General features: G+C 47.4%; 1 protein-coding gene across 3 annotated transcripts in view; it reads right to left on the reverse strand.

Annotated features, from left to right (window-relative positions):
• Nucleotides 1-498: 498 nt before the first annotated feature.
• LOC148508018 (apoptosis-associated speck-like protein containing a CARD) overlaps nt 499-25,736 on the reverse strand; it is a 32,882-nt gene continuing 7,644 nt past the window's right edge. The window contains exons 1-7 of one of the 3 annotated variants that reach the window (XM_088445283.1): nt 22,630-22,695; nt 17,577-17,623; nt 16,782-16,821; nt 8,340-8,630; nt 6,663-6,818; nt 4,003-4,272; nt 499-1,633 (exon numbers count right to left, since the gene is read on the reverse strand). In XM_088445283.1, the coding sequence (XP_088301409.1) occupies nt 4,007-4,272; nt 6,663-6,818; nt 8,340-8,630; nt 16,782-16,791 (723 nt within the window). In that variant the 5' untranslated portion in view covers nt 16,792-16,821; nt 17,577-17,623; nt 22,630-22,695 and the 3' untranslated portion in view covers nt 499-1,633; nt 4,003-4,006. Of the gene's footprint in view, nt 1,634-4,002; nt 4,273-6,662; nt 6,819-8,339; nt 8,631-16,781; nt 16,822-17,576; nt 17,624-18,006; nt 18,081-22,629; nt 22,696-25,736 lie in introns of those variants that run through there. The other 2 variants (XM_088445284.1, XM_088445285.1) reach the window with 2 other exon arrangements.

Genomic DNA, 25,736 nt, shown 5'->3' on the forward strand with positions numbered 1-25,736 from the left:
ACCGACTCGATGTTGGTCCACAGGGCATGCGCACGACGGAGACTGCTCCGTCGTGCGCATGCGCGAGCCCCCGCTAACGACGGATCACCCGTCGTTAGCGGGCTCGAAGCAGACGGAGCGAGCTGTCGATGTTGATTGACAGCTCGCTCCGTTTGCTGGGCGGGCAGGAGGCGTGCCCGGCCAAACGGAGGCGTTCCTTTCGGAACGCTTGCCGTTTTGTGGGCGTCCCCACTGACATCATCAGTGATGTCAGTGGGGAGCTTCCTGCTCAAACAGAGCAGGAAGCTCCCTGTGGCTTAAGGTTGACGAGACCCTACCCTAGTGTCTCGTCGTAAGCCCCGATGGTCGCCATGGTCTTGATCATCGCGACCATCTCCCTTAGCGGTCGTTAGAGCTGTGGGTGTTAACCCACAGCCTAACGACCGACATGGAGGCGGCCGTTCAGGATGCAAGCGGCCGCCCTGTTTCTGAGCGACCGCTTGCATCCTACGACCGCCTCTGAATGAGGCCCAATGTTTTTCTAACCACCCTGTTATTTCCCCCAAACGCTGACTACCTGTCACTCACTTTGTGAGTGGACCCTTTGTATGAGCGTATTCGCAAGTTAATCGCGTGTGCATGCACAGTGCGGCTTCCACGCATGCGCAATGGCCAACGATCGCTCAATCTACCTAAATATCAGCACTGTGTCCACATCTGAATTAGGCTCATAAACATCATCATCAGGGGTCTCCAATTAGAGACAGAATAAAGCTATTGTCAGTACTTATACTTATCAGTACAGTCTTATTTACTAAGATACCATCATATACTCTGATTTCTATCTGTAGGTGCATTAATAGGAAGGAAAGTGTGAGGTACAGGTAATAAGATATAATAAGATAATAATATTGTATCAGTAATGGAGTATAATGAAACGCGTTGGAAATGACCAGTATCATTACTTGGGTTCCCCCAGCATTCCCCTCCTCATTACTGTGTTTGCCGATCTAGCTCAGTATACAATGTGAGGATAACTACATAAAACAAGTCCCTTGTGGTTTTTCTTTTCCTCATTATGTTTATTGCACAGACCTTCTTTCTTGCATTGTGGTGGTTCTTCAGCTACACACATGCACAGTGCGGCTTCCACGCATGCGCAATGGCCAACGATCGCTCAATCTACCTAAATATCAGCACTGTGTCCACATCTGAATTAGGCTCATAAACATCATCATCAGGGGTCTCCAATTAGAGACAGAATAAAGCTATTGTCAGTACTTATACTTATCAGTACAGTCTTATTTACTAAGATACCATCATATACTCTGATTTCTATCTGTAGGTGCATTAATAGGAAGGAAAGTGTGAGGTACAGGTAATAAGATATAATAAGATAATAATATTGTATCAGTAATGGAGTATAATGAAACGCGTTGGAAATGACCAGTATCATTACTTGGGTTCCCCCAGCATTCCCCTCCTCATTACTGTGTTTGCCGATCTAGCTCAGTATACAATGTGAGGATAACTACATAAAACAAGTCCCTTGTGGTTTTTCTTTTCCTCATTATGTTTATTGCACAGACCTTCTTTCTTGCATTGTGGTGGTTCTTCAGCTATCACGATACGCAGCGCCTTAGGTGTTATATCCCTGCATGGAATACAAGTATACGTATATATAACAAAGTTAGTCTCACCGATATAAACAGGCTGTACTCATACCAAACGTACAATGGAATGACATGGAAACAACCGTGGCTGCGAGAAGAAAGATGGAGCTTCTATCGCCCTCTACCATTGCTGGCTGCTAGAGAACCGTACTCTGTGTTACACCCCCACCAGAATTTAGTATAGATACTGGAGCTTCCTTTCTCAGCAGTAGTAGCAGGTGATAGTTTGCTGCAGCCTTTTGGGGGCCCACAAGTAATCCCTAATCCCCGATTTACTATTCTGAAGAATGCAATTAGGGGGGGAAATTTATGACGCTTAGTAGACTAGTCACCGACTATCCGCCACAATTTCTTATTGAATTGTCCCCTTGAAATATAAGCGTTGATCTGTACAGTGTCATGGACTTCGGGTCTGATTCAGGTTGGATCGCAATGCTGCACTCGCACGCCACCGGCCGCCGCGAAAACATGCTAATGAATGCATTCGCACGGCCGTGGCAGCACAAGATGTAGACGCCCAGCACTACATAATGCCACGCCCACACCCTCTTCTCGCATCCGTACTAGTGTGCAAGTATGCAAAAACATCGGTAACATCGGAGCTGCACGCACACTTGTGGACATGACCCTGCCGCAGACGTTGCTAAACTTCCTGCATGCAGTGAGGCTGCGTATGGGATCACTGTGGATAATTTATGCGCGCCCCTGCAACGGCACTCAAACGCACTGACACGCCTGCGTTCGCATGACCACCCCCTCATCACCACCCACAGACGGCACCTTCCTGTCAATCACTTAGTGATGGGTCTGCGTACTGCCTGCGATCGCAATCCCGATCGCTGCGCCTGGTTCGCGCACCCGCGCTGTGACTTATACGCATGCGCAGATTGCAAACATCGTCCGCTTGCGTGCGAATGCAGCATTGCCATCCAACCTGAATCAGGCCCTTAATTACAACCAGAGCACCATTTATGGAAGGTTAGCTGGCTTGTGACTGTATGGACTATAGTTTAGCCTTCCCGCTAGGCTGTTTTAGAGGGAATGCTTTAGTTAGTACGTGCTTGTGTGGTAGAGAATTGAGGGGTCTCTTTATTAAAAACGTGCGCTGACTAGAAATATATACACCCTGCTTTTCGTTGCCATGTAGGTTTCAGTTACACCGTAATTTACAGATCCGAGGCTACGAGGGTTTTCTTTCCCTCCCCTGCAACCTAGCACTGCCGGGGAAGGATTACTATGGCTGGGTATGCGGTAAGGCTATCTCAAGCTTTTCCTTGCTTAGTAAATTGCTATAATCCTCCGTCACCCCACAAAGGTCTACGAGGATGGATATGATCAGCTCAAACTAAGGCCCTGATTCAGACCCGCTCGCTAGGAAGCGTTCACATGCAGACAGCCGATGTTGCATAATTAAGAGGCAGCATCATTGTACACGTCACCTGGTTGTATTTCACACTGAAGTGATTGCAGAGGTTGCGGCAGGGTATAGTCAACCACAAGCGATGCGTTCGCTTCCGATGGTACTCGATGTACCGATGGTTCCATACACTTCCTGGAGATGACGTGCGCAAGTGGCTTAAGACTGGCTGGTGGGCGTCTGTATACACAAAGCAATCGCACGCCAAGACATAGTGGGTCTGCTTATGCCTTGCCATGCGATCGCCTGTCTTACCGAATTGCATACGCTTCGAGCGAGCGAACGCATCTAGCGAGCGGGTCTGAATCAGGTCCTTAGTGAGCACCGGAGAAGTCTCTGATTTCTCCAGTGTTAACCTGATAATAAATTGAGAAACACCCTTTCTCAGCTTAATAAACAGACCCCCTTAGACTTCAAATGGACATGGTTCTATGTGAATGACTCATTATTCTCATTTTGTAATCTGTTGGTGCTATACAAATGAACAATATTAATACTTAGTAATAGTGAACTTACTGCAACTCAAAATACTCAATTGGTACTTACTTAAAATGTTCCACCTTCCTTTGCGGGAGATGTACCAAGCCTTGGAGAGTGATTAAGTGGATGGAGATAAAGTACCAACCAATCAGCTCCTGTCAGTTTAAAGGCTGTGTTTGACAAATGACCGCTAGGAGCTGATTAGTTGGTACTTTATTGCTGTCCACTTTACCACATTCCCAGGGTTAGAACATCTCCCCCTTTATCGGTTATAATAAATATAGTGTTTCTTATAAAGATGGAGCCTTATGAATATATTTTTTCTATGTAGAGATGTTGTAAAGCAGTTATAATTGCCAATAAATACATTTAAACAGAATTTGATGCGTTTAAATATTCTATATCAATACCAGTTCTAGGTTTATCTGTTGAGATCTCATGAAATAATGTTACCTGATTAAGATGTATTTTCTATATTTTCAATGACGCCCGGGTTGCTACTTCTCAGAGCCTCCTTTAATCTGTCCTTGTTGAGGACGCTCCAGTACTTGGCAAACTGGAGTAGTTTTCTCATCTTGTTCTGGGTTGTGCCCTCAGCCATCACAGTGTTACGCTGTTCGTCAGTAAGAAGCTCAGCTTGCAGAAGGTGGTCTAGAACTGGGGCCACCATACTTATACGCTGGACGAGTTTATCCAAATACTTATCCACAAAATTTACTGCACCTTGAGAGTCGCAAGAAACAAAAGAGTTTGTGTTAGTGTCACCCGGGTCACGTAACGAGATCTCACAGATCATCGGGCAACATTACTGCAATCAGATAAGTTATGGACTTGGGGTCTGATTCAGCAAGGAATTTTGGCGCGGATTTGTACGCATTCGGCCGATGTTTGCCTTCTGTGCATGCGCGATCCGGCAGGGGAGCAATCGCAGTCAGCATGCAGTCTCAGCACACATTGACAGGAAATGACTATTCGGGGGTGTGACAGGCGGGTGGTCAGTGAAACGCAGGCTTGCCGGTGTGTTTGAACGTGGTTACAGGGCGTGCATAATTAAGCCCCTGCAACGGCATACGCAGTAATTTGTGAGTGAGGTCAGGTCAACCACTAATGTGCGTATGGGTCCGATGGTTCTCCATGTTACCGCAGTCCTGCTGATGTGAGTAAAGGGAAGTGGGCGGCATTATGTCGTGCTAGGCGCCTGTTTATCGTGCTGCGGCGGCGGCATTGCAATTGCATTCATTAGCATATTTGCGCAGCGGCCGGGTGTGTGCGGATGCAGACTTGCGTTCTGTGCTGAATCAGGCCTTTAGAACTTACAATAATTATTTGATACAAACTTTAAATTGTTCTACATTATGGAGCAGGTCAGAAAGTGAGTAAATGTCTATAATGCAAGGTGGCAGAATTGTGATCAGAGGGGAGATACCAACCTTTACACACATCCGTAATACTTTGCAAGTCTAAGAAACTATCGATAACATCGAGTAACATCGGCCCCTCACGCACAATTGCAGCAGGTATGACCTTACTCAGAAATTGCTAAGCCCGTCGCATGCTGTCACTGCTCAGACTGCGTATGCCATCGCAATGGCTAATTTAGGCACGCCCAAGTAACGGCGTTCAAACAGCAGGCTAAAACTATGGCAGTGCATGCTGGGATGTGTAGTTCCACAGCAGCTGGAGGGTCAAGTTTGAAGACCCCTGGTCTAGAACAACACTCAACAGAGGATTGGGGGTACCTTACCATTTGCATACTAACATGCAGAGTCCTAATGAGAATACTGGACTGGAATTCTTATGAAAGTTACAAACAATGGCCCTCATTCAGAGCCGCTCGTAAGCGGCAGTACGCTCGTTCCGAGCGATGTTCGCACATCTGCGCATGCGTACGGATTGTAATACGCATGCGCGAACCAGTCAGTGCGGCCGAAAATCGTTTGTTCGCTATATAGCGAGTGCCTGCTATTTTGAGTGACAGGAGGAGGCGTATGTGGGTGGTAACAGGGGAAGGTGCTTGAAAACGGGGAGTGGAGATCAGAACGCAGGCGTGCTTAAAGGTCAAAACGGGCGTTTTATGGGTGTGCATAATTTAAACTGGAGCATCATTGACCACGTCACTTGTTTTTTTTTTACTCAGAACTGCTCGCAAAATAGTGGTTGAAAAACCAACCACAAGATGTACTCGATTAATCAAATAAATAGCGGACATGACGTATGGTGCGAGCGGCAAGGGGGCGTTTTTGTCAAAATTACAACCGCAAGTTTTGCTCACTCGTTCAGACTTAGAGGCGTGAACAGACCGCAATGAGCGAACGGATCATTTGAACAGCCACCCCTTGTTTTTGAACGAACGACCGCAAATAGCGAGCGGCTCTGAATGAGGGCCAATGGGTCCAAATTTATCTGTTTGCCACTAATGCACTTGTCCTTGGATTCCACCACGCTGCTATTCCACGGCCATTGACCTAAGGTTAGCAGGACACAGCTCTGAAGATGCCAATCACAGCTCTACCTAGTCCATTACCCAGGAGGGGGGAGTTAATGTAGAGCAAGTGAGTAACTCCTGGGCTTTAATGTTACCCACTACTTAGGTGCGTGGTACAAAATGTCAACACTCATAATGCCAACACATACCGCCGTTTCTGCAGCGCGTCCAATAGTTTAGCCATGTTTAGCCACTTTACGTAGCTAAACCCGAGGCATTTGGGCGCGCAAGTGCGATAATTAATAAGTGCCGCAACACTCGCGCCATAGGCAACCATTATTAACAAATGAATAGCTCTGTCGGGCACCCATTACTTTTGGACGCGCAATCCCATTTTAGACAGTCTGGTATACGCTCAATTAACTCACCACAAAATAAGACTAAAAGTCCACACATCACCAACAGTAGTAAGGTTGTGTATAGGTGAAAGCCCCAATACTCTTGTCATATCCCAGCTTTCTACTCCTCTCCTAGGGAAACACATAGAAACCTTGGCAAACTACTCCAGATGCGGCAAAGGGAGATAAACCCAATAAACCACAATTATTCAGCTTTCCGCCAGGTGCTGTATTAGTTCCCATGTACGGGAAACCAATTATAAAAGATATCACTTTGGTGTAAACCATACCTTCTGCACCGGGAGAGTTACATACACCCACATTATATGGTTGTGCCCTCGTAGAACTCGATTCTTGGATACTGTGGCCTGGATCTGCTCTTCGCTCAACAGATTCTACATACTGGTTGTATCCTGCTTCCTGCTCACCCGCTCTAACCCCGGCACCTGTTAACCATAGCAAAAGGTCTAGTTCTTGGGCACTGGAAGACCACAGATAATACCTCAACAATGATATAATACTATGCAAGAGATCAAGATAATGGAAAACATTACACACAAAATACATATTAGAGGGGAGGCTTTGTAACAAAAAAAAAATGAGAATTTTTTTTTTTTTTTTTTTTTTAAAAAGTCTTAACCCTTAAATGTCTGAATTTGCTCCACATTATAAATCAGGCCAATTCAACTGGCTGCTCGCGGCACGATTTAAACAGGCCTGCCAGTGCCTCCTCCGCCATCGGTGAAATTAGACATGACCATTTCAAAGTAGCCTTTAATTTGCCCTTCTTTATTTCTTTGTTTTGTGCCTACTTGAGCGAACGGGACTGATGTCATGATGTTATAACGTCTCGCCGCTAGACGTGGAGAGATTTTTAGGGGGTGGAGAGGGCACGAAAGCAATCAAGTTATATAAAAGGGGGAGGGGGGACAAAATCACTAAAGTCTAATAAAGGGGGACAAGATCTACAAAACTATAGAAAGGAGAGGGGGAATTTAAAATATATATATATATATATATATAAATGTATATATATATATATATAGAGAGAGAGAGCGTACTTTTAATGTCCGGCCCGTTAAATCTCATTTTCAAAGTTACCCACGCAAAATAATAGTTGAATACCTCTCTTATAGACCCTTAATCTCGCCATAGGTCCTATAGGGAAAACTCAATTTGGTTCCTACTGTACATCCAACATAAATACGTTCTACCATGCCCCATCTTTCCCCTACCATCTTGACCACAGTTATTAGCTGACCAACACCTCATCCCGATGTTCACGGTTCCAATGTTATAAGTTCTATTTCTTTCCCTTGTGCTCGTGACTATCAAATTGTGTTGTTCTAGAAGAATTTAGGGGGAATTCAATTTAGTGCGCTGTTTATTGCGTCGGGAGGGAGCTCCCGGAGCTATTCAATTCAGTGCGCAGTTTAGTCCAACAGTTAGAAGTTGCTGGAAAATGACGGTTCTGGTGACTTAACTTGGATGTTTAGTCGCAAGAACCGCCATTCTCCGACTAAAGTGCCGACCGCGAGGCTGTTATCACAGCGCTATGCCAGAAAGCAGCCTCGTGGTCAGCACTTTAGTCGGATTTCTCCTCGCACCCTCAGGAAGGTGCGAGAAGAAATTGTTTGGCCGCCCTAACAGCGTGCTGTGACGATAGTAGAGTACAGAGCAGTGCCAATAACTGATAGGTGTATGCCGTCTGAATGTCGGCGTACGTGATGTCAACATTTTAACCATGTCTACATAGAAAAAAAATTACGACATGTGAAAATGGCGACTTTATTGTTAATGAAGTAGGCCGTTATAGTTGACCGACCAGCACACTATTATAACTGGACGCCAGGATTGACCAGGCAGACAAAACTGGAAGCACGAGAGAGCTGGAAGAGGAAGCCTCTAAAATCCACCAAGAAGTTAATTCATAAGATGCAAAAGTGATCTCATATACTGGGACTCACCAATGTTTGTCACATAACCTTGGAGATCCTCTGCTGGTCCCATAAGACTGATCAGTGTGAGGACCTCTATGGTCACTTTCAGAGCTGCTACCTCCCCATATTCATCTATGAGCTGGCCTTTTGTGTCAATCCAATCTGCCTTTTGCAGACGCCCACGTGGGATGGGGACTCGCCCTTCATAGGAGAAATCAGACAACTTGTCCTTAAACCTCTTGAAGTCATATTCTTTGAGATTTTCCAGAGTCCAACAAAGAACATCTCCATGTGTCCTGCTCCTCTCACATTGGGCCCCTGTTGGGAACAGAGTATTGTCCTATCACTGTTACACAGCGACACGCCTTCACCACCTTGTCACGAACTTCAATCATTGGCTTCCATTTGCCCGCTTACAACTGTTACTAAGTAATTAGCTTTATCTTCTTGTCTATTAGCCCCGTCTTATTTGCACTGTTTGTGCTGCCTCTGGGAACGACACACTCGGGGTAATTCACTCACACGCAAATGGGGAAGCGTCCGGATCTCGCGGATTTCAGCATAATGAGCACAAGCGAAAGGAAGAAACTACGACTGTTTTTGAGCTGGATCAGACTTAGGGGGGAATTCAATTAGACGCAAAATGGCGAGATTTTGTGATAAGTTTTCACATGTGCGGTAAGTATTCACCTAAATGCGATACGTGCAATCCCATTCCCGAAGTTATCGCACGTGCGAAATCTCCATAAACAAAAACTGGCCAAAAGTTTTCCCCATCTCTGGGCAGGTGAAAAAAATGTGCAAAAACCCTATATTTGGCTAAAAATGTGAGGACGTGGTTCAGAACCCTTTGGACACCCCCCCTCTAATGACTAATTAGGCTAAAAAATATTTTTTAATTACCTTAATTCCCCCTAAAAATGACATGTAATTTTTGGGGCCAAAATGTAAAAAGTTTTGGAAATGGGTGTAAAGTACTGGGTGAGGTATTGTGGGGTGCTGCACTTTATTGACACAAAAATATACTAGCACCCATTTTAATATACCCCCAATTTAACTACAGCAATTATTTTCTCCCAAAAATATTGCTTTATATCATTTTGCCACACTTATGCAACTATGCATATAACAGCCCTTTGACTCATTTTAAAAACCCAAAATACTTTTATTAGAGCTATTAATACACTTTTATATTGATTTCCAGTGTCAGTTAGGCTTTTTATGAGGTACAGACTGACTTCCCCAAAATGTGCTGCCCTTTTCGCTGGTTTCGCTGTGCAGTTTTCGCACGTATGCGTTTTTGCGTCTTTTGTAACTGGATAGTGCGAAAAACAGGAGCGTGCATAGCGAAGACGTCAAAATATTGCAACAAAACTGGGGAATAGTGCGAAAACTTCTCCACCGTTAAGTTTTCGTATTATCGCAGGGACGCTCCTGTGCTGAGAGGAGAATTCGTCGCCCAAAGGAAGCATCCTGAGAGGCAAAGGAAAACAATGCATAGAACCTTAAAAAGGTGTGGACAGAAGACCACGTGGCCACCTTGCAAGGCAGAACAGCCGAGGCGCCACAGCGAGCCACCCACAACTCAAGTAGAATAAGCATCAACAGAAAGGCCTATCCTATGTGTAGGCCCCTGAGATAGTCATACGAAGTCATCTAGCCAATGTCAGTCTATTGGCCGGCCAACCTTTCCTGTGAAATCGAAAGACCACAAATAAGGAGTCTGATTTCCTAAAGGAACTTGAACGGATGACAGAAATCCGGAGAGGCTGGATCACAGTCAATGAGGCCACACCAGCCGAGCGGACTGGTGACTGAAATGTCAGTACCATAAGTTCCAGAATAATATGGAACTTAAAAACCACTTTAGGAAAAGACACAGGGCGAGTGCAACTCACAACCCTGACATGGTGGAGTAACCAGAAGAGGGAGTCACATGAGAACGCTCCCAATTCAGACACTCTCCTGGCAGATGCAAACGCCATAAAAGAGAGAGAGACTAAGCTATAGACCATGTAATAGCAATCAAAGCTAGTGGTTCAAATGAAGGTCCCTGGAGGGCACGAAGAACCACTACCAAATCCCAAGGAGCCCCTAGGGGAGACAAAGGGAGGCATAATCCAGAAAACACCCTGAAGGATGGATCAGATACCAGAGAGTGGAGCAATTCCACAGCTTAACCCTACTGACAGTGCAGAGATCCGCACTCTCAGAAAGGCCAGGCAGAAGGCGAGACCCAAGTCAGCTGGAAGGAATGCCAGAACTTCTGGAAACTCTAAACACCGGAGGATCGTAGCGACGGGTACGATACCATAAGAATTATGTATGCCACAGTCTGTGGTAGATCCCAGCAAAAGCTGGCCTATGCTCTCTAAACATTTCAATAATGACAGAGCCAGAGAAGCCTTAGGACCACAGTAGGGACGCAGTCAAAGACAAACGATCCAGGTCCAGGGAAAAACAAGGACCCTGAGACAACAGGTCCGGATAGTGAAGCAGCAGGAATGGAGCATCGATGGGTAGACTCCGAAACTCTAAGTACCAGTGACGTCCGGGACGATCTGGAGCCACCAGAAGGAAAGCCCCTCCGTCTCGAATGAAACTTCCGAAGACCTCGAGGAAGAAGGGAGACCGGAGGACACAGGTACACAAAGTGGAAGGACCACTTCACTGACAAAGAGTCACTGAAGGTTGCTTCAGTAACCCTAGAGCTGGACTGTAACACCGGTAGTGTGGGATAGAGTCAGAAGGCTATGAGCATCACCTCAGGGAGGCCCCCTCTGCTCACCAGGAATTGACACCTCTCTTGGAGAAGAGACTAGTCCCTGGGATGCACGTAGTGACGGCGGAGGAAGCCCGCTTCCCAAAGGAGAGCTCCCGGAATGAACACTGCAGAGATGGACAGGAGGAGACCCTCGGACTATGTCAGAATGTGTGACATTTCTGTCATCGCCACCCAACGACCAGTGTTGCCTAAATGGAAGCCACTGTTGTGACACTGTCGGACTGAACCTTTTCAGGTTTACCGTGAAATATGTGTTAGGCCAGAGTGAAGGCCCAAGACAGCCTAAAGTTCCAACAAGTTAATTGGCAGGGCGGAATCGACAGACTTCCAACTGCCCTGAAACGAATGCGGACCAGACACTGTCCGTAGCAAAGAATACCCTGGACGAGATGGCCATAGCCACACGGACAGATGGGCTGATTCAGACCCGGTCGTAAGCGCTGAGCGCTTGCTACTGGTTCGATGTTTGCTCACTGGGCATGCGAACGATGGAGCCGGCTCCATTGTGCGCATGCGCGAGACCCGGCTAGCGACGGGCGCTCCGTCGCTCCGGGTCTCGCACCAAAGGGGGCGAGCTGTCGATGGTGATTAACAGCTCGCCCCGTTTGGTAGGCGTGGCGTGGGGGTGGCTTCACAAACGGAGGCGTTCCCATGCGAACGCCTGCCGTTTGTGGACGGCCCCACTGACATCACCAGTGATGCCAGTGGGAGAGCTTCCGGCTCTATTAGAGCCAGAAGCTCTCTGGGGCTTGCGGCCACGAGACCCTACCACAAGGGTCTCGTCGCAAGCCCGATGGTCGCGATGGTCTTGAATATCCTGGCCACTCGCAATAGCTGTGGGTGGTTACCCACAGCTATGAGAGCGGCCAGGAGGCGGATCCAAAAAAAAAAACCGCCCTGATTCAGAGCGAGCGCTCTTTCAGAGCGTCCGGCTCTGAATCAGAGACAGAGACCGACTCGCCTCCGAAGAGAGCATCATCGATTTAACAGTGATCTGATGGAAAAAAAACTCGTTCCATCTGGAGAGGAGCCAATTATGGCAAGGCCTGGAATGGAACCGAGCATATTCCACCCTTCCAAAGGTAGACACTCTGGATTTTTGACCGCGCATCCCAGAGTGTAATGACATATGTCGACTGCGTAGATATCCGCGCACTCCTAGTTGAAGAGTGAAGATCTCGTCTTACGCCAGAAGAATTCTCAGATTCTGAGAATCCAGCAGGGCACCCAGATGAAGAATACCCTGTGAGGGATGCAGGGAGGACTTTTTCCCTGTTGATTAAACATCTGTGCCGAGAAGAAGCCACTGTTATCCTGACCTGGCTGTAAAGTACCTCGGTGATCCTGCTAAGAGCAGGAGGCCGTCCCAATACTGGAGCAGCCGGATACACTGAACAGGTGATCTGTCAGAAAATCCATAAAGCTGGTAAACCCCGGTGGGGCTGAGGACAGTCCCAAAAGGCAGAGCCCGAAAATTGCAAGTGTTGCTGTGGCACAGCAAACCTGAGCCCATGCTGATGAGAGGGCTCTATACGTACCCGTAGGTATGAGTCCTGAATATTCCGAGATACCATAAAGTCCCCAGGTTCCAAATCTCGGATGATGGAGCATGGTGGACTCCTCCTGAGTCCAGGCACCCTTAGAACCTGAGTCAGGCATTTGAGACAGAGGATAGGCAAATGAGGACCAGTCGCAGCCGAAACCCTGAAGGTTAGGAAACTGGCATCCAGTGTAGATATTCCCACATATGACAACTGCATATTTTATGTGAGCAGCAAAAGACATTTGAACCCCAGACGTGTTGGAGGGGAAAAACGTTACAAGTGCATCAGCTCAGTATGCAATAGTATTAACTAACCATGCGATGGCCATGGTAGGACAGGCAACAGCCCCTGAAAGCGAGTATATTGATTTCAGGCAGTTACCACCTACGGATCCGTAAAATCCGTCCAGGCCAGAATGGGAAGCGTATTAATGCCTGTAATCAGACGATTAACATACAAATCCACCTTGTGATGACCCTCAGGGAATGGGAAACAGGAGGCCTTTGTGACTACTCGTATCTGGCGACAGCCAGACTCCCGCCATGAGATCCACCCGCTGGACAGAAATGGGGAATGTATGATACAGGTGCAGGATCGACATTCTCTATAACCAGAAAGGACCTGGCTACCAGCCTCAAAGCAGAGATAATAATAATACTTGAAATCAGCTCCTCCCATGTGAGAGGGAAAGAGCCCAATATATCATCCAGTTCACGGCAGAGCCAACTGGGAAGTAACCACAGGGCGTATATCACGCCATTTTGTATTTCGTAAAAAAACGACATCCACCAGGGTGGCTGTTGTGGTAATCTCTGCAAGGGGAATGACAGACCGTTGTGGTACCGGAGGTAATTCATGTACTATGAAAAACCACGGCAGGGAGCGATAGTCTGTGACACAGGGGTAAAGTGCAAGAAACTGCAAGATACCCTGAGTTGAGAAGGGCAGTATGGTGAAGTAAACCCCAAGTGAGTTACGACAATGGGGCCCGCCCAGCGATCCACAATGGAGAGGATCCCGAAACAAACCGCCCAAGGGGGTCGTGTAAGGTTCCCGGCACCAGATGGCACTGCATACATAACCCTTTCTAAGTCAAATTCTCCACACTAATACCTGCAGTCCATGACTTGCAGGATAGCAAAAAAATGGGTGCAGTATAGCGCTCTATCTCCTGGTCAGACATATCTGACTAACCATCTCGGCGGAAATATAAAACAGCGCCATACCAGTCCTGACTGACGCTAAGTTTGGCTGCAGGGACCCATTATCAGCGTATGCAACACACAGTTCCACCTAAAATATGGCAACGTGCAGCACGCAACAGTATGTGACAAACCTCACAAATATTAACAAGTATATAAATGTGAGGTCTCAGAACCACCCTAAGTACAGCTGTATTAGGGCAGATAAAGAAAAGGGATAGATATACACTGACAGGTGAGAGAATAAAGTACAGACAGTCAGCACTAGCATAAGTCACATACCATGCAGATATATACATATATACATAAGCATGACATATAATATACTGCACAATGGCCCTCATTCAGAGCCGCTCGTTAGCGGGAGTACGCTCGTTCCGAGCGATGTTCGCACATCTGCGCATGCGTACGGTTTTTAGTACGCATGTGCGAACCAGTCAGTGCGGCCGAAAATCGTTTGTACGCTATATAGCGAGTGCCTGCTATTTTGAGTGACACAATGAGGCGTATGTGGGTGAAAACAGGGGAAGGTGCTTGAAAACGGGGGAGTGGAATTCGAACGCAGGCGTGCTTAAAGGTCAAAACGGGCGTTTTAAGGGTGTGCATAATTAATCCAGCAGCGTCATTGACCATGTCACTTGTTTTTTTAAACTCAGAACTGCTCGCAAAATAGTGGTTGAAAAAACCAACCACAAGAATAGCGAGCAGTTCATACGCTGTACGATGTACTCGATTAATCTAATAAATAGTGTACATGACGTATGGTGCGAGCGGCCAGGGGGCGTTTTTATCAAATAAACGAGCGTATGTTTTGCTCGCTCGTTCAGACTTAGAGGTGTGAACAGACTGCAATGTGCGAACGGATCATTTGAATAGCCACCCCTTGTTTTTGAACGAACAACCGCAAATAGCGAACGGCTCTGAATTCAGGCCTATGTCGCTACATTCAACTGCCCAGATTCAGTGTCTGGGAAGGCTACAGCGCTGTGTACACTGACCTAATGGTGAGGTACGCAGGGGGACTGGACTCACTGCCATCTCCGGAGATTTCTGCAGCTGCACCACAGAGAAATGGCCGCCTGGAGACCACAGAAGAAGCGTGGCCCGCGGAGGAAGCAGCTCAGTGACGCCAGACTATATCACTGAAAGGCGCGCTGAGCTGAGGGGAGGAGCCGCTACAACAGGGAAGGCTTCCTCCCCTGGCTGGCTATTAACCCCCGGGACGCCGGCTCCCAGCGCCGATCATTAAGTCCCTGGTGGTCTAGTGGACACGGGGGTATGGGGGGGCCCGCCGCCACTGCCGGCGCCTCCGGTCTGTCCCCAGAGACCGGAGGCATCGGACTGCATTTGGAAATGCGCGGATCACCGCAAGCGGTGACCTGCGACCTTACCTGCTCCCCGATGATTTGGCAGCAGTCCTGGGCGTGCACAGAGTCCGGCTAGTACAGACTCTGGGTTCCCGCTGAGATCCCCAGATCTGTACTGGCGTCTCAGCGCCGGCGGGGTGACGGAGCGGCAGCTTAGACGTCCTATGGACAGTCCGACGCTGCCGCTTAGAAGAGTCCAAAAGTAAAATAAAAACCTAAGACCTCATAAAATAAAATAAGCTATGGGGTTGCTAATCAGCCCCCCCTGCGCTAACGGTGACCCGACTCCGTCCGGGCACCAACTTAAACTGAGGTGCCTCTGGCTTGGGGGTGGGGTTATAGGGGGAGTGGACCCAGTGCAACCTGGGAGCTAAAAGCTTTAACTGCGTGGTGCCCGGATTTGGTTCCCAACCTATACCCCAAGGTCAACCCTGTGGACCCCCTATGGACCCTGAAGTAGAAATCACCTATAGCACAGTTAAGCCATCTATGGCTCTCTGGCTGTAGTGAAACATGGGGCATGCTGGGACTTGTAGTTTTAAATCATTGGTATTTTGTAGCTAAACAACAGCAGGTTTTATTGAACTATAACTGTTTAGCAATGTATCTAATGTGGGGTACACACCTGGACAACAAGGGTCGGTGGAGCCACCAACCGTGCCACCGATTTTGGTAAGGATTCACACTTACCAATCGGCGGCATGATATAACGGACTAGGCATAACAACTGGGCAGGCATTTGAATATGGCCGCCCAGCAGCAATGTAATTGTTGTGGGTTCCTGTGGCTGTATTGTTGGTGTGGTGGTGTGAGCTTTATGTCTTTCAGATGTATTGCATCTGTCACACAGCCTGTCAGATGCGATATATATATATATGAAAGATAGATATAGCATGTGTACACACGAGCAGATACACTAAACGATATATCGTTCGCCGACTATACGCGTGATATATAGGGATTTAGTTATGAGACCAGCTGCTATCTTAAACCTGATGCCGGAACGCCTGAAGGACGCCAGCCCAAATGAGCTTAGTCCGGGACGCCCCTATCGTTAGCCGCGGGAGGGGGAAGGGGGGAGAATTAGGTAAAATAGCGGGGTTAGCGTTGTTTGGGGCGGTTGGGGTTAGGCACCCCTAGGGTGGAGGGTTTAGGTTAGGCACCACTGGGGGAGGGGTTAGGTTTAGGCACGAAGGGGGGAGACTTAGGCACTAACTGGGTGGTGGGGAGGTTAAGGTTAGGCTACAAAAGGGAGGGTTAGGGGGGGGCAAGGGGGGAGAGTAAGTATACTCACCTGACCCCTGTCAGGATACCAACCATCGGGATGCCGCTGTCGGTATTCTGACAGCAGGCATCCCGACAGCCGGCATTAAATACCGATTCCGATATATCGCCTAGTGTGTATAGCATAAGACATAGGATTAAAGTTTAAAGAAAATCAAGAAGATCATTTAAAGAAATAACTCCACAGACATTAAAGAGAGTCATTCGTGCATAAAGGACTAAGCCAGAGAATATGGACTCAGATACTATATTAATGAGGAACAATTGCTATAAACACTGTGACTCACTTTTGGACATCACTCAGGAGACGATCAAATCCTACTTGTCCTAGTGGAAAATAAAAAGCAGATTATTAAAAGATAAATCTGTGTTATTTTCCAAATCAGATTAAATATTAGAACAGTGGCCCTGATTCAGAGCCGGACGCTCTGAAAGAGCGCTCGCTCTGAATCAGGGCGTTTTTTTTTGGGATCGGCCTCTTGGCCGCTCGCATAGCTGTGGGTGACCACCCACAGCTATTGCGAGCGGCCATGATGATGGTCGCGATGGTCAAGACCATCGCGACCATCGGGCTTGCGACGAGACCCTTGTGGTAGGGTCTCGTGGCCGCAAGCCCCAGAGAGATTTCGGCTCTAACAGAGCCGAAATCTCTCCACTGACATCACTCATGATGTCAGTGGGGCCGCCCCCAAACGGCAGGCGTTCACATGGGAACGCCTCTGTTTGGGCAGCCACTCCCCCGGCCTGCCCACCAAAGGGGGCGAGCTGTCACTCAACATCGACAGCTCGCCCCTTTGGGGCGAGACCCGGAGCGACGGATTGCCCGTCGCTAGCCGGGTCTCGCGCATGCGCACGACGGAGCAGGCTCTGTCGTGCGCGTGCTAACTGGCCCGCCATCGACCCGGTTGCGAGCTCACAGCGCTTGCGACCGGGTCTGAATCAGGCCCAGTGTGCCATTATCTAACTAGCTATATGAACTAATGGTAACGCTTAGAATACTTAATTTTAAAAGACACAGAAATTCAATTAAAGGGATGAATATTTAGACGATACCTGAGGAAATGTTTAAAGCCAAGTCTTACCTGAGGAATTGCAGCTATGAGGCAACACGGTCCGATTTGGAGGGTGCCTGTGGATGACACAAATGGAAAAGACTATAATACAGCACAACAAAAGCAAAAACAACACAAATAGGAAGGGAAAAAAGCTGCAGAAGAAAGAGAATAAAATAAATGTCTAAGGGGTATATTTACTATAATGCGGCTGTTTAGAAGTGGAGATGTTACCCATAGCAACCAATCAGATTCTACTTAACATGTATCTAGCACCTTATAGAAAATGGCACAAATCTGATTGGTTACTAGTGACAACATCTCCATTTCTAAAAAAAAACCTGCACTTTAGTAAATATACTCCTAAGTGGTTTATAAGGATTCGGCTTGAGGTTTCATTATACAGTCAGAAACCTGTAGTTACTGAGCATTCCTATTGGCGTTGCCACCAGATACTCACAACTGTAGGAGAATAGTTGCTGTTACCAGCTCCTGGGTGTTGTGTGTAGCTGCTGCAACTTCTCTTTGCTGGCTCCGCCTTACTGCTTACTATCAGTACTGCAGGGTAGCAGGCACCAGGCCCAACATAGAACAGCCGGGAGAAAGCATTAGAGGGCTCTCTGCTATCTGTAGGTTACAGCAGATAATAGTTTTTGTGAAGGAACTAGATGGAAGAATGATGTTTGATGTTCAAGTGTAAGTAATAAAATATCTGATACACATCACTATGACGTAGTGGCGCTAACAGGGGATACTAACGACATTTATCATCTCATTGTGGGACTTTCTCCCTAATTTATAAACAAAAGCTCAATGCTGTCTGGATTTACTGGGGCTAGTAGTACCGGAATAGCCATGTAATCCGGTGGCTGTAGCGGCAGCCCGGCGGGTCGAAATCCCGTCACCTTGAGGTAAGTACCCTAACCCTCCCCTCTCCCCCCCCCAACCCTAACCATCCCTTAGTGGAGCATAACTCTAACCTTCCCCCTAGTGCCTAACTCTAACCTCCCCCCCATGGGTGCCTAAACCTAACCCCCCCTCCCCGCACCCTAAACCTAACCCTTCCGGGGCTTGCCTAACCCTAACCTCCCCCCTTAGTGCCTAACCCCCCCCTTTCCCTAGCCTAACCCTAACTTTCCCCGGGGTGTTTGCATAACCCTAATCTCCCCCCTTAGTGCCTAATCCTAACCCCCCCTTCCCCTAGCCTAACGCTAACTTTCCTCGGGGGGTTGCCTAACCCTAAATCCTCCCGGGAGTCCCTAAACCTAACCCCCCTATCCCCGGGCTAAGTGTATACTTACCCAGCAGAGGGATGATCGGTCCAGCATCCTCGGCGTTCCGGTGTCGGGATTATCATAGGTGTCGGTATTTCGCCGTCTATGCTAAATCCCTTGCCGGGATTACGCTGTCGGGATTGAGACCATACTATATCCCGTAGTACCTACTAACAATACTAATGGGGGTTTTCAGTTCTACTTGTGGACTGGTATAGAGCTTCTATGTTTTAATGTTTAGTCTAATCGATCTCCTTGTATTTATAGGCATATACCTGGTATACGTCTCTGCTGCTATAGGAAGTTTACATGTGCCATTAGAAGAGAATTTTGCATTTTGTTCCACTTCTGTTAAATAATTGTTATTCCTATTTTATTTTTATAATGTATTTAAATAAATTGATGCATTTTGTAGTATATTAACTGAGCCATTTATTCATCACAATTGGACCTGGTTACAGCGCTTTTTGTTTTTTTCTAGGTTAATGGAAGATGTAACAAATTGTTGTAGGAAAACTGAGTCCCCAACCTAATGCTAGGTACACACTAGACCAGGGGTGGGGAACATTTGTTCTGCCGATGGGCGGTTTTGATATATATAACATTATATGCGGGCCTGGCGTAGTCCACGCCCCCTCCGTGGTACCCTGCTACCCCCTCCCTTCCCTGCAGGCATCAGTAAGTGCATTCACCCCGTCGGGTCCAAAGCGAACGATGTCGTGCTGGGTACACATCGTCTAATGTGTACCCAGTTTAAGGCATCTATCTAATATAATCTGTGGTTTTAATAAAAGACATGGGGCCTGATTCAGACCCGCTCGCGAGCGCTATGCGCTCACAAGCGGGTCGATGTTTGGCCACTGCGCATGCTGGAGCCGGCTCCGACGTGCGCATGCGCGAGACCCGGCTAGCAACGGGCGCTCTGTCGCTACAGGTCTCGCACCAAAGGGGGCGAGCTGTCGATGGTGATTGACAGCTCGCCCCGTTTGGGACGCGGGCAGGGGGGCGGCTGGCCAAACGGAGGCGTTCCCGAAGGAACGCCTGCCGTTTGGGGGCGGCCCCACTGACATCACCAGTGATGTCAGTGGGAGAGCTTCCAGGCTCTATTAGAGCCGGAAGCTGTCTGGGGCTTGCGGCAACGAGACCCTACCGCAAGGGTCTCGTCGCAAGCCCGATGGTCGCGATGATCTTGACCATCGCGACCATCAGCCTGGCCGCTCGCAATAGCTGTGGGTGATTTAGAGCGAGTGCTCTTTCAGAGCGTCCGGCTCTGAATCAGGCCCATGGTTCACAGATATGGCATGTGCACACACGAGCAGATGCACTACTAAACGATATCGTTCGTCGGCTGTACGCGCGATATATAAAGAACACAGCAAATCTCAAATCCAACAAAGCACTAAGAATTTCTTATCCTAAACCGGAGGAGTATATCGAATTGACTATCTCGTAGAGACCCATTACACTTCTAAACCAGGATTTCAAACAACTCGCCAAAATACAGGCTAGTAGATTGCACGCTATCAGGCCAAATCTCCATAGTTCACATCAGGTAGGCTTTATTCATGGGCGTTATTCAGCACAGGGAATAAAAAGACTTATCCAAGGATATAATCAAGCATCAAGATTTTACGGACTCATCTAAAGCGCATCTTTGAGTAACGAGAGGTAGGTGAAGGGAGAACCGCTACCATGAGGGACTCGGCAAGGCTGTACGTTATCCCCACTTGTGTTACACTTGGCTTTGGACCCTGTCCTTAGAATTCTAGACCTGGGTCCTGGGCCAAGGGATTAAAATAGCAAAAAACAAATAAAAATTGTATGTTCAGACGATTTGCCGGCTAATACTGATCTTAGGCCGATTCAGAGGAACTCGCTATTTGCGAGCGCTCGCTCTGAATCAGGGCGGCCCGTTTTTTTTCTTACCGGCCTCCAGGCCGCTCGCTAAGCTGTGGGTGACCTGGCGATGGTCGCGACCATCGTGACCATCGGGCTTGCGACGAGACCCTTGTGGTAGGGTCTCGTCTTCCGCAAGCCCCAGTGAACTTGCTGCTCTAATAGAGCAGGAAGTTCACTACTGACATCACGTGTGATGTCAGTAGTGCCGCCCCCAAACGGCAGGCGTTCCTTCGGGAACGCCTCCGTTTGGCCAGCCACCCCCCCAACCCGCCTACAAAACGGGGCGAGCTGTCGATCAACTTCGCCGCCCCGTTTTGCTGCGAGCCCTGAGCGAGTGAAGTTCTCACTCGCTCCAGGGCTCGCGCACGTGCTATGCGCTCGCGAGCGGGTCTGAATCAGGCCCTTAGTTTACTGTCTGAAGTTTTTTTTTTTACTTTTTGGGGAATTATCAACAGAACAGCTCAGGTGATGAGGTTTCTACAGGAACACATGGCTTCAATAGAGCAAGAAGCCATATGGTGCCTTCTCAGCAGCCGCAGTTTGTGGTATGGATGGACAGGATGGGTACCGGATGCCGGTGCTCCGGATCCAGGCGGTCAGAATTCCGAAGCCGGCACCTGACAGTAGGTATCCTAAACCTCCCCCTGTCCCTACCCTAATCCTCCCTCCCTGGTGCCTGAACTTAACCTCCCCTAGTGCCTAAACCTAACCTTCCCCCTTAGTGCCTAACGCTAACCGTCCCTCTAACCCTGCTATCTACCTTCGGGATCCCATCGGCCAGGATTCTGACATTGACCGCATCCCGGATGGACACATTAGTGTCTGTAAAAACACTTGTCCAAGTTCAGCATCTAGCTTCTCAACCCTCACCTTCGACAAATGGTACCCAAGAATCTGTCTCCATCTCTAGGAATGTTCCCATCCAATACAGGCATCCTTCCTTCTTTACTTACTCTAAGGAGTTAACCCGTAATTAAAGGCTGCCATGGAGTAGTAACAGTTATAATGTGTCTATTTCCTTTATATATTAGGGATATATGATAAAGTGTAACATAATACAGATTCATTAACTTCCCGTATTTATTACAGTATATGATGTAGAATAGATCATAGATAATAGATAAGGTGCTGGTGAGACCGCAGCATGGTACAGTACAACTAAATATCAGGAAAGCTAAACAGTACAATAATAACTACAAACACAAGAGCAACAAGCATCAAACATAACCTGTAACAACACTGGGGAGCACCGAGATTAGTGATTCAATACATAGCATAATATATTATGTATCAGTTATTTTACTTAACAGTATATGATGTATGCAAGTGATTATTATTAATTATATTACTGCATGTGTATATATTACAGTATATATTAATGATATATAATATAAAGCACATAATACAGATCAGAGTTATGACATTGAGATGTGTATATACATTAAAGTACATCATGTACAGTATATTAATGATATTGATACAACATGCAGATCAGTTATTACAGGGGACATCGAAAAGATCAGCTATTATACCAATGTGTGCATAGATTACAGTATATGATAGTAGTGGTTTATAACATATAGTTCAGTATGGGTTGGATATAGATACATACATACATACATACATACATACATACATACTGTACATACAATATCTCTATCTAGAATATAAACAAACACACATACAATATCTCTATCTAGAATATAAACAAACACACATACAATATATATATATATATATATATATATATATATATATATATATATATACTGAAAAATAGTACATATAGTATATCACAGATCAGTTATTATACTTCTGTGTAAATTCTTATTACAGTACATGAAGAAATGTAGTGATATTAAATGTATAATAGACTATAAGACATTATATAATGATTATACGATTATTACCAGCTGCTACTTCTTCTCTGCAAACTTCCCGCGCTGTTACTGCGCCCCTGACGTCATATAATCCGGGTCAATTGGGGGTTACAGTAATTTACAGTACTCAGGGCGATAGGGGAAATGTAGTTTCTATTTCTGTCTTCGCTCTTAGAGAAATTGGGACCACAAGAAAATGGCCGCCGCTTGGCACATACATTCTACTATGCGGAGAAAAGCAGTGAAATTTTTCTCCAGTTTTAGTACAGTAGTATAATTTCTTTATTCACCACTTAAAGTATTTCTAAATCTATGGTATGGATATTGTGTGTGTGTATATGCGTCAGTTAACAAGCTGTTCCCCAAGCCAGCCTACATCTGTGTACTACAGGAAAATGGCCGACACTCGCCCCCATGTATTATACACTGGTGTAATACTGGGGGAGCGTGTCCATTGTCCGCTATTCTCCTGTAGTACACAGATGTAGGTAGGCTGGCTTGGGGGAACTAGGGATGGACATCGGAAGACCACCATCAAATGATGGCTGGGCTTCCACCATCAAAAAACTTTTGATGCTATGGTAAGTAACCATCGCATCAAAAGTATTAGATAAAAACGATTCATTTGATATTCGCATGTGCAAAAGATCCCTCTTTCGCATGCGCAATAGCCCTATTTTGCCCTGGCAGGAGACGTCACTGGGGGCGGGGCAGGGTGGGATCAGGGGGCCCGATACAGAGAGCTGCAGGCAGGGTCAGCGCAGCTCTCAGCATTAAAAAAAAAAAGTAACCATCACAACATCATCGAATAATTACAAATCGATGGCGGTAAACATCGGAATGCTGCCATTGAATGGTAAAAGACAAGATCACAAGAAAAACATTGATGGTCAGCAAACATCGACCATCGATGTCCATCCCTAGGTGGAACACTCTACCTCATACATCCCACCACTTTCTCTGTTGCCGGCCTATATGCTGTGTCTGTATTACACAGTCCCATAGTCTATACCTTTCCATATGCTGCCCTCACCTCGTATCTCCCACCTCTGTTCTTACCTATTACCCACCCCATACCTCACACCTTGATGCCCTCATCTCATATCTCTCACTACTGTCTGTCTCTACCTCTATCTATACTGGGCCACCGGTAACCCTCCCATCACTACCACCTCACTGTCTTAATTTCCTATAACCTCATACCTAGCACCTCTGTCTCTTTTATTTCCATTTCCCACCACACTGTTCTAATACTAATACTGTGGGAGAGGTGTGTCAAGCCTTCTACAGAGTGGTGGAGTGGACCAATGGAGGAGCTGCCCATAGAAACCAATTAGCTACTACCTATCTTTTTATGGAATGTACTTGATAAATGATAGCTAGTAGCTGATTGGTTGCTGTGGGCAATGTCTCCGCTTGTCCACTCCTCTGTAGAAGGCTCGATACACCTCCCAATGTGTCTCCTATTACCAGCTCCCTCTTTCACTACATTATCTTCCTATATAAACCCCTATCTTCTATAGACCAGCATCACTTCAATAACCGTCCCTCCTTGTGCTTTTCTCCAACCAGGTCTGTCCGTTACAATCACTCTCCGTCTGCATCTTCTGAAGTGCTGTGTTATAAAGCATCGCTTCTGTAATTCTCTTTCCAGTTCCTTCCCAAGGTATACAATCGGGAAGCCGGCTGCCGGAATCCCGACAGCCGGCTTCCCGACTGCTTTATCCTGGCATGGATAAATGACCGGCGTCTATATCTAGACGCCTGTCATTTTCCAGACGCCGAGAGACCGGCGCCCGGCATCCCGACCGAAGGGATGCCGGGCGCCGCAAGCGGACAGCCGCGGGGGGGGGGAGGGTTAGGTTTAGCGCACCCGGGGGGGACTTAGGGTTAGGCACCCCCACGGGAGGGTTAGGGTTAGGCTAGGGGGAGGGAGGGTTAGGCACCCCCGTGGGGGACTTAGGGTTAGTCACCCCCCCTGGGGGACTTAGGTTTCGGCAGCGGGGAAGGGGGGGTTAGGGTTAGGCACTTAGAGGGGGGATTAGGGTTAGGCACTTAGGGGGGAGGTTAGGGTTAGGCACCCTAAAGGAGGTTAGGGTTAGGGGGTTAGTTTAGTATAGTTAATACTTACCTTTAGGACGATCGGGATTTCCAGCGCTGTCGGGCTTCCGCTGCCGGGCTCTGCTGATCTGTCGGGCTGCCACTGCTGGGAATCGAACTGCCGGCCATACCGATCCCCTTCCCAAGGCCCGTTCATTATCACTGGGATGTCTATCACCGCCGGGTACCGCGGCATGTGTACGGGCGATCGGCGAGTCGCCCGTACACACCAGCTGATGACCGATATATCTTTCATATATATATTAGCCATCTGCTGTGCTGCAGGGCTGATCCGATACGTCTGTAAACGTCGTCGTTCACAGACATATTGGGTGTACACAACCGGCGATGTACTATAGATGTATCAGGCCATTAAATGGAACGTCCGTTATATTTACCAATGTGTACCCAACTTTAAGCCGGGTACACACTAGACGATATGTCCACATCGGGCAGTGCGTACCCACCATGTCGCTGACGATGCGCACTCCCTCGCGTCGTATCGTCCAGCGGAGCTGAATGCATGTCCGACGGGCAATATCGTCAGCGGGGGCGATGCTGCCAAATGCAGCATGGCCCCCGCTGTTGCACCGTCACTACTGGCATTGGCAAGTGTGTACGCACTTGCCGATGCTGGGACCGGACGCACAATTATAATACTTGGGTGTTTCATCTGACTAACAACAAGGGGTCGAATTCAATTAGACGCGAAATGTGAAATCGGCTAAAAAGTTTCACCTATTGCCGCTTTTCGCCTGTTTGCGTCTTATCTCCAAATTCAATTCCGGGACCAATTCGCCTAAACGGAAAATGCAATGCACTGAAACAGGCGGAAAAGTTTCTCCACTGAAAGGCAGGCTAAAAAAAGTGCAAAAGTTATATTTTGGGGTACAAATGTGGGGAATTGATTCAGAACCCTTTGGAGTCTGGACTAACCCCCAAAAGACAAATCAGCCAAAAAAAACCTTAGAACACCCCCAAAAAAAGACGTAACTTTTCAAGTGAAGATGTAAAAAGTGGAGGGAGAAGGATAAACA

The sequence above is a fragment of the Taudactylus pleione genome, unplaced genomic scaffold (assembly GCF_031769625.1).
Source record: "Taudactylus pleione unplaced genomic scaffold, aTauple2 ptg000377l, whole genome shotgun sequence".
In the NCBI taxonomy this organism is placed as follows: domain Eukaryota; kingdom Metazoa; phylum Chordata; class Amphibia; order Anura; family Myobatrachidae; genus Taudactylus; species Taudactylus pleione.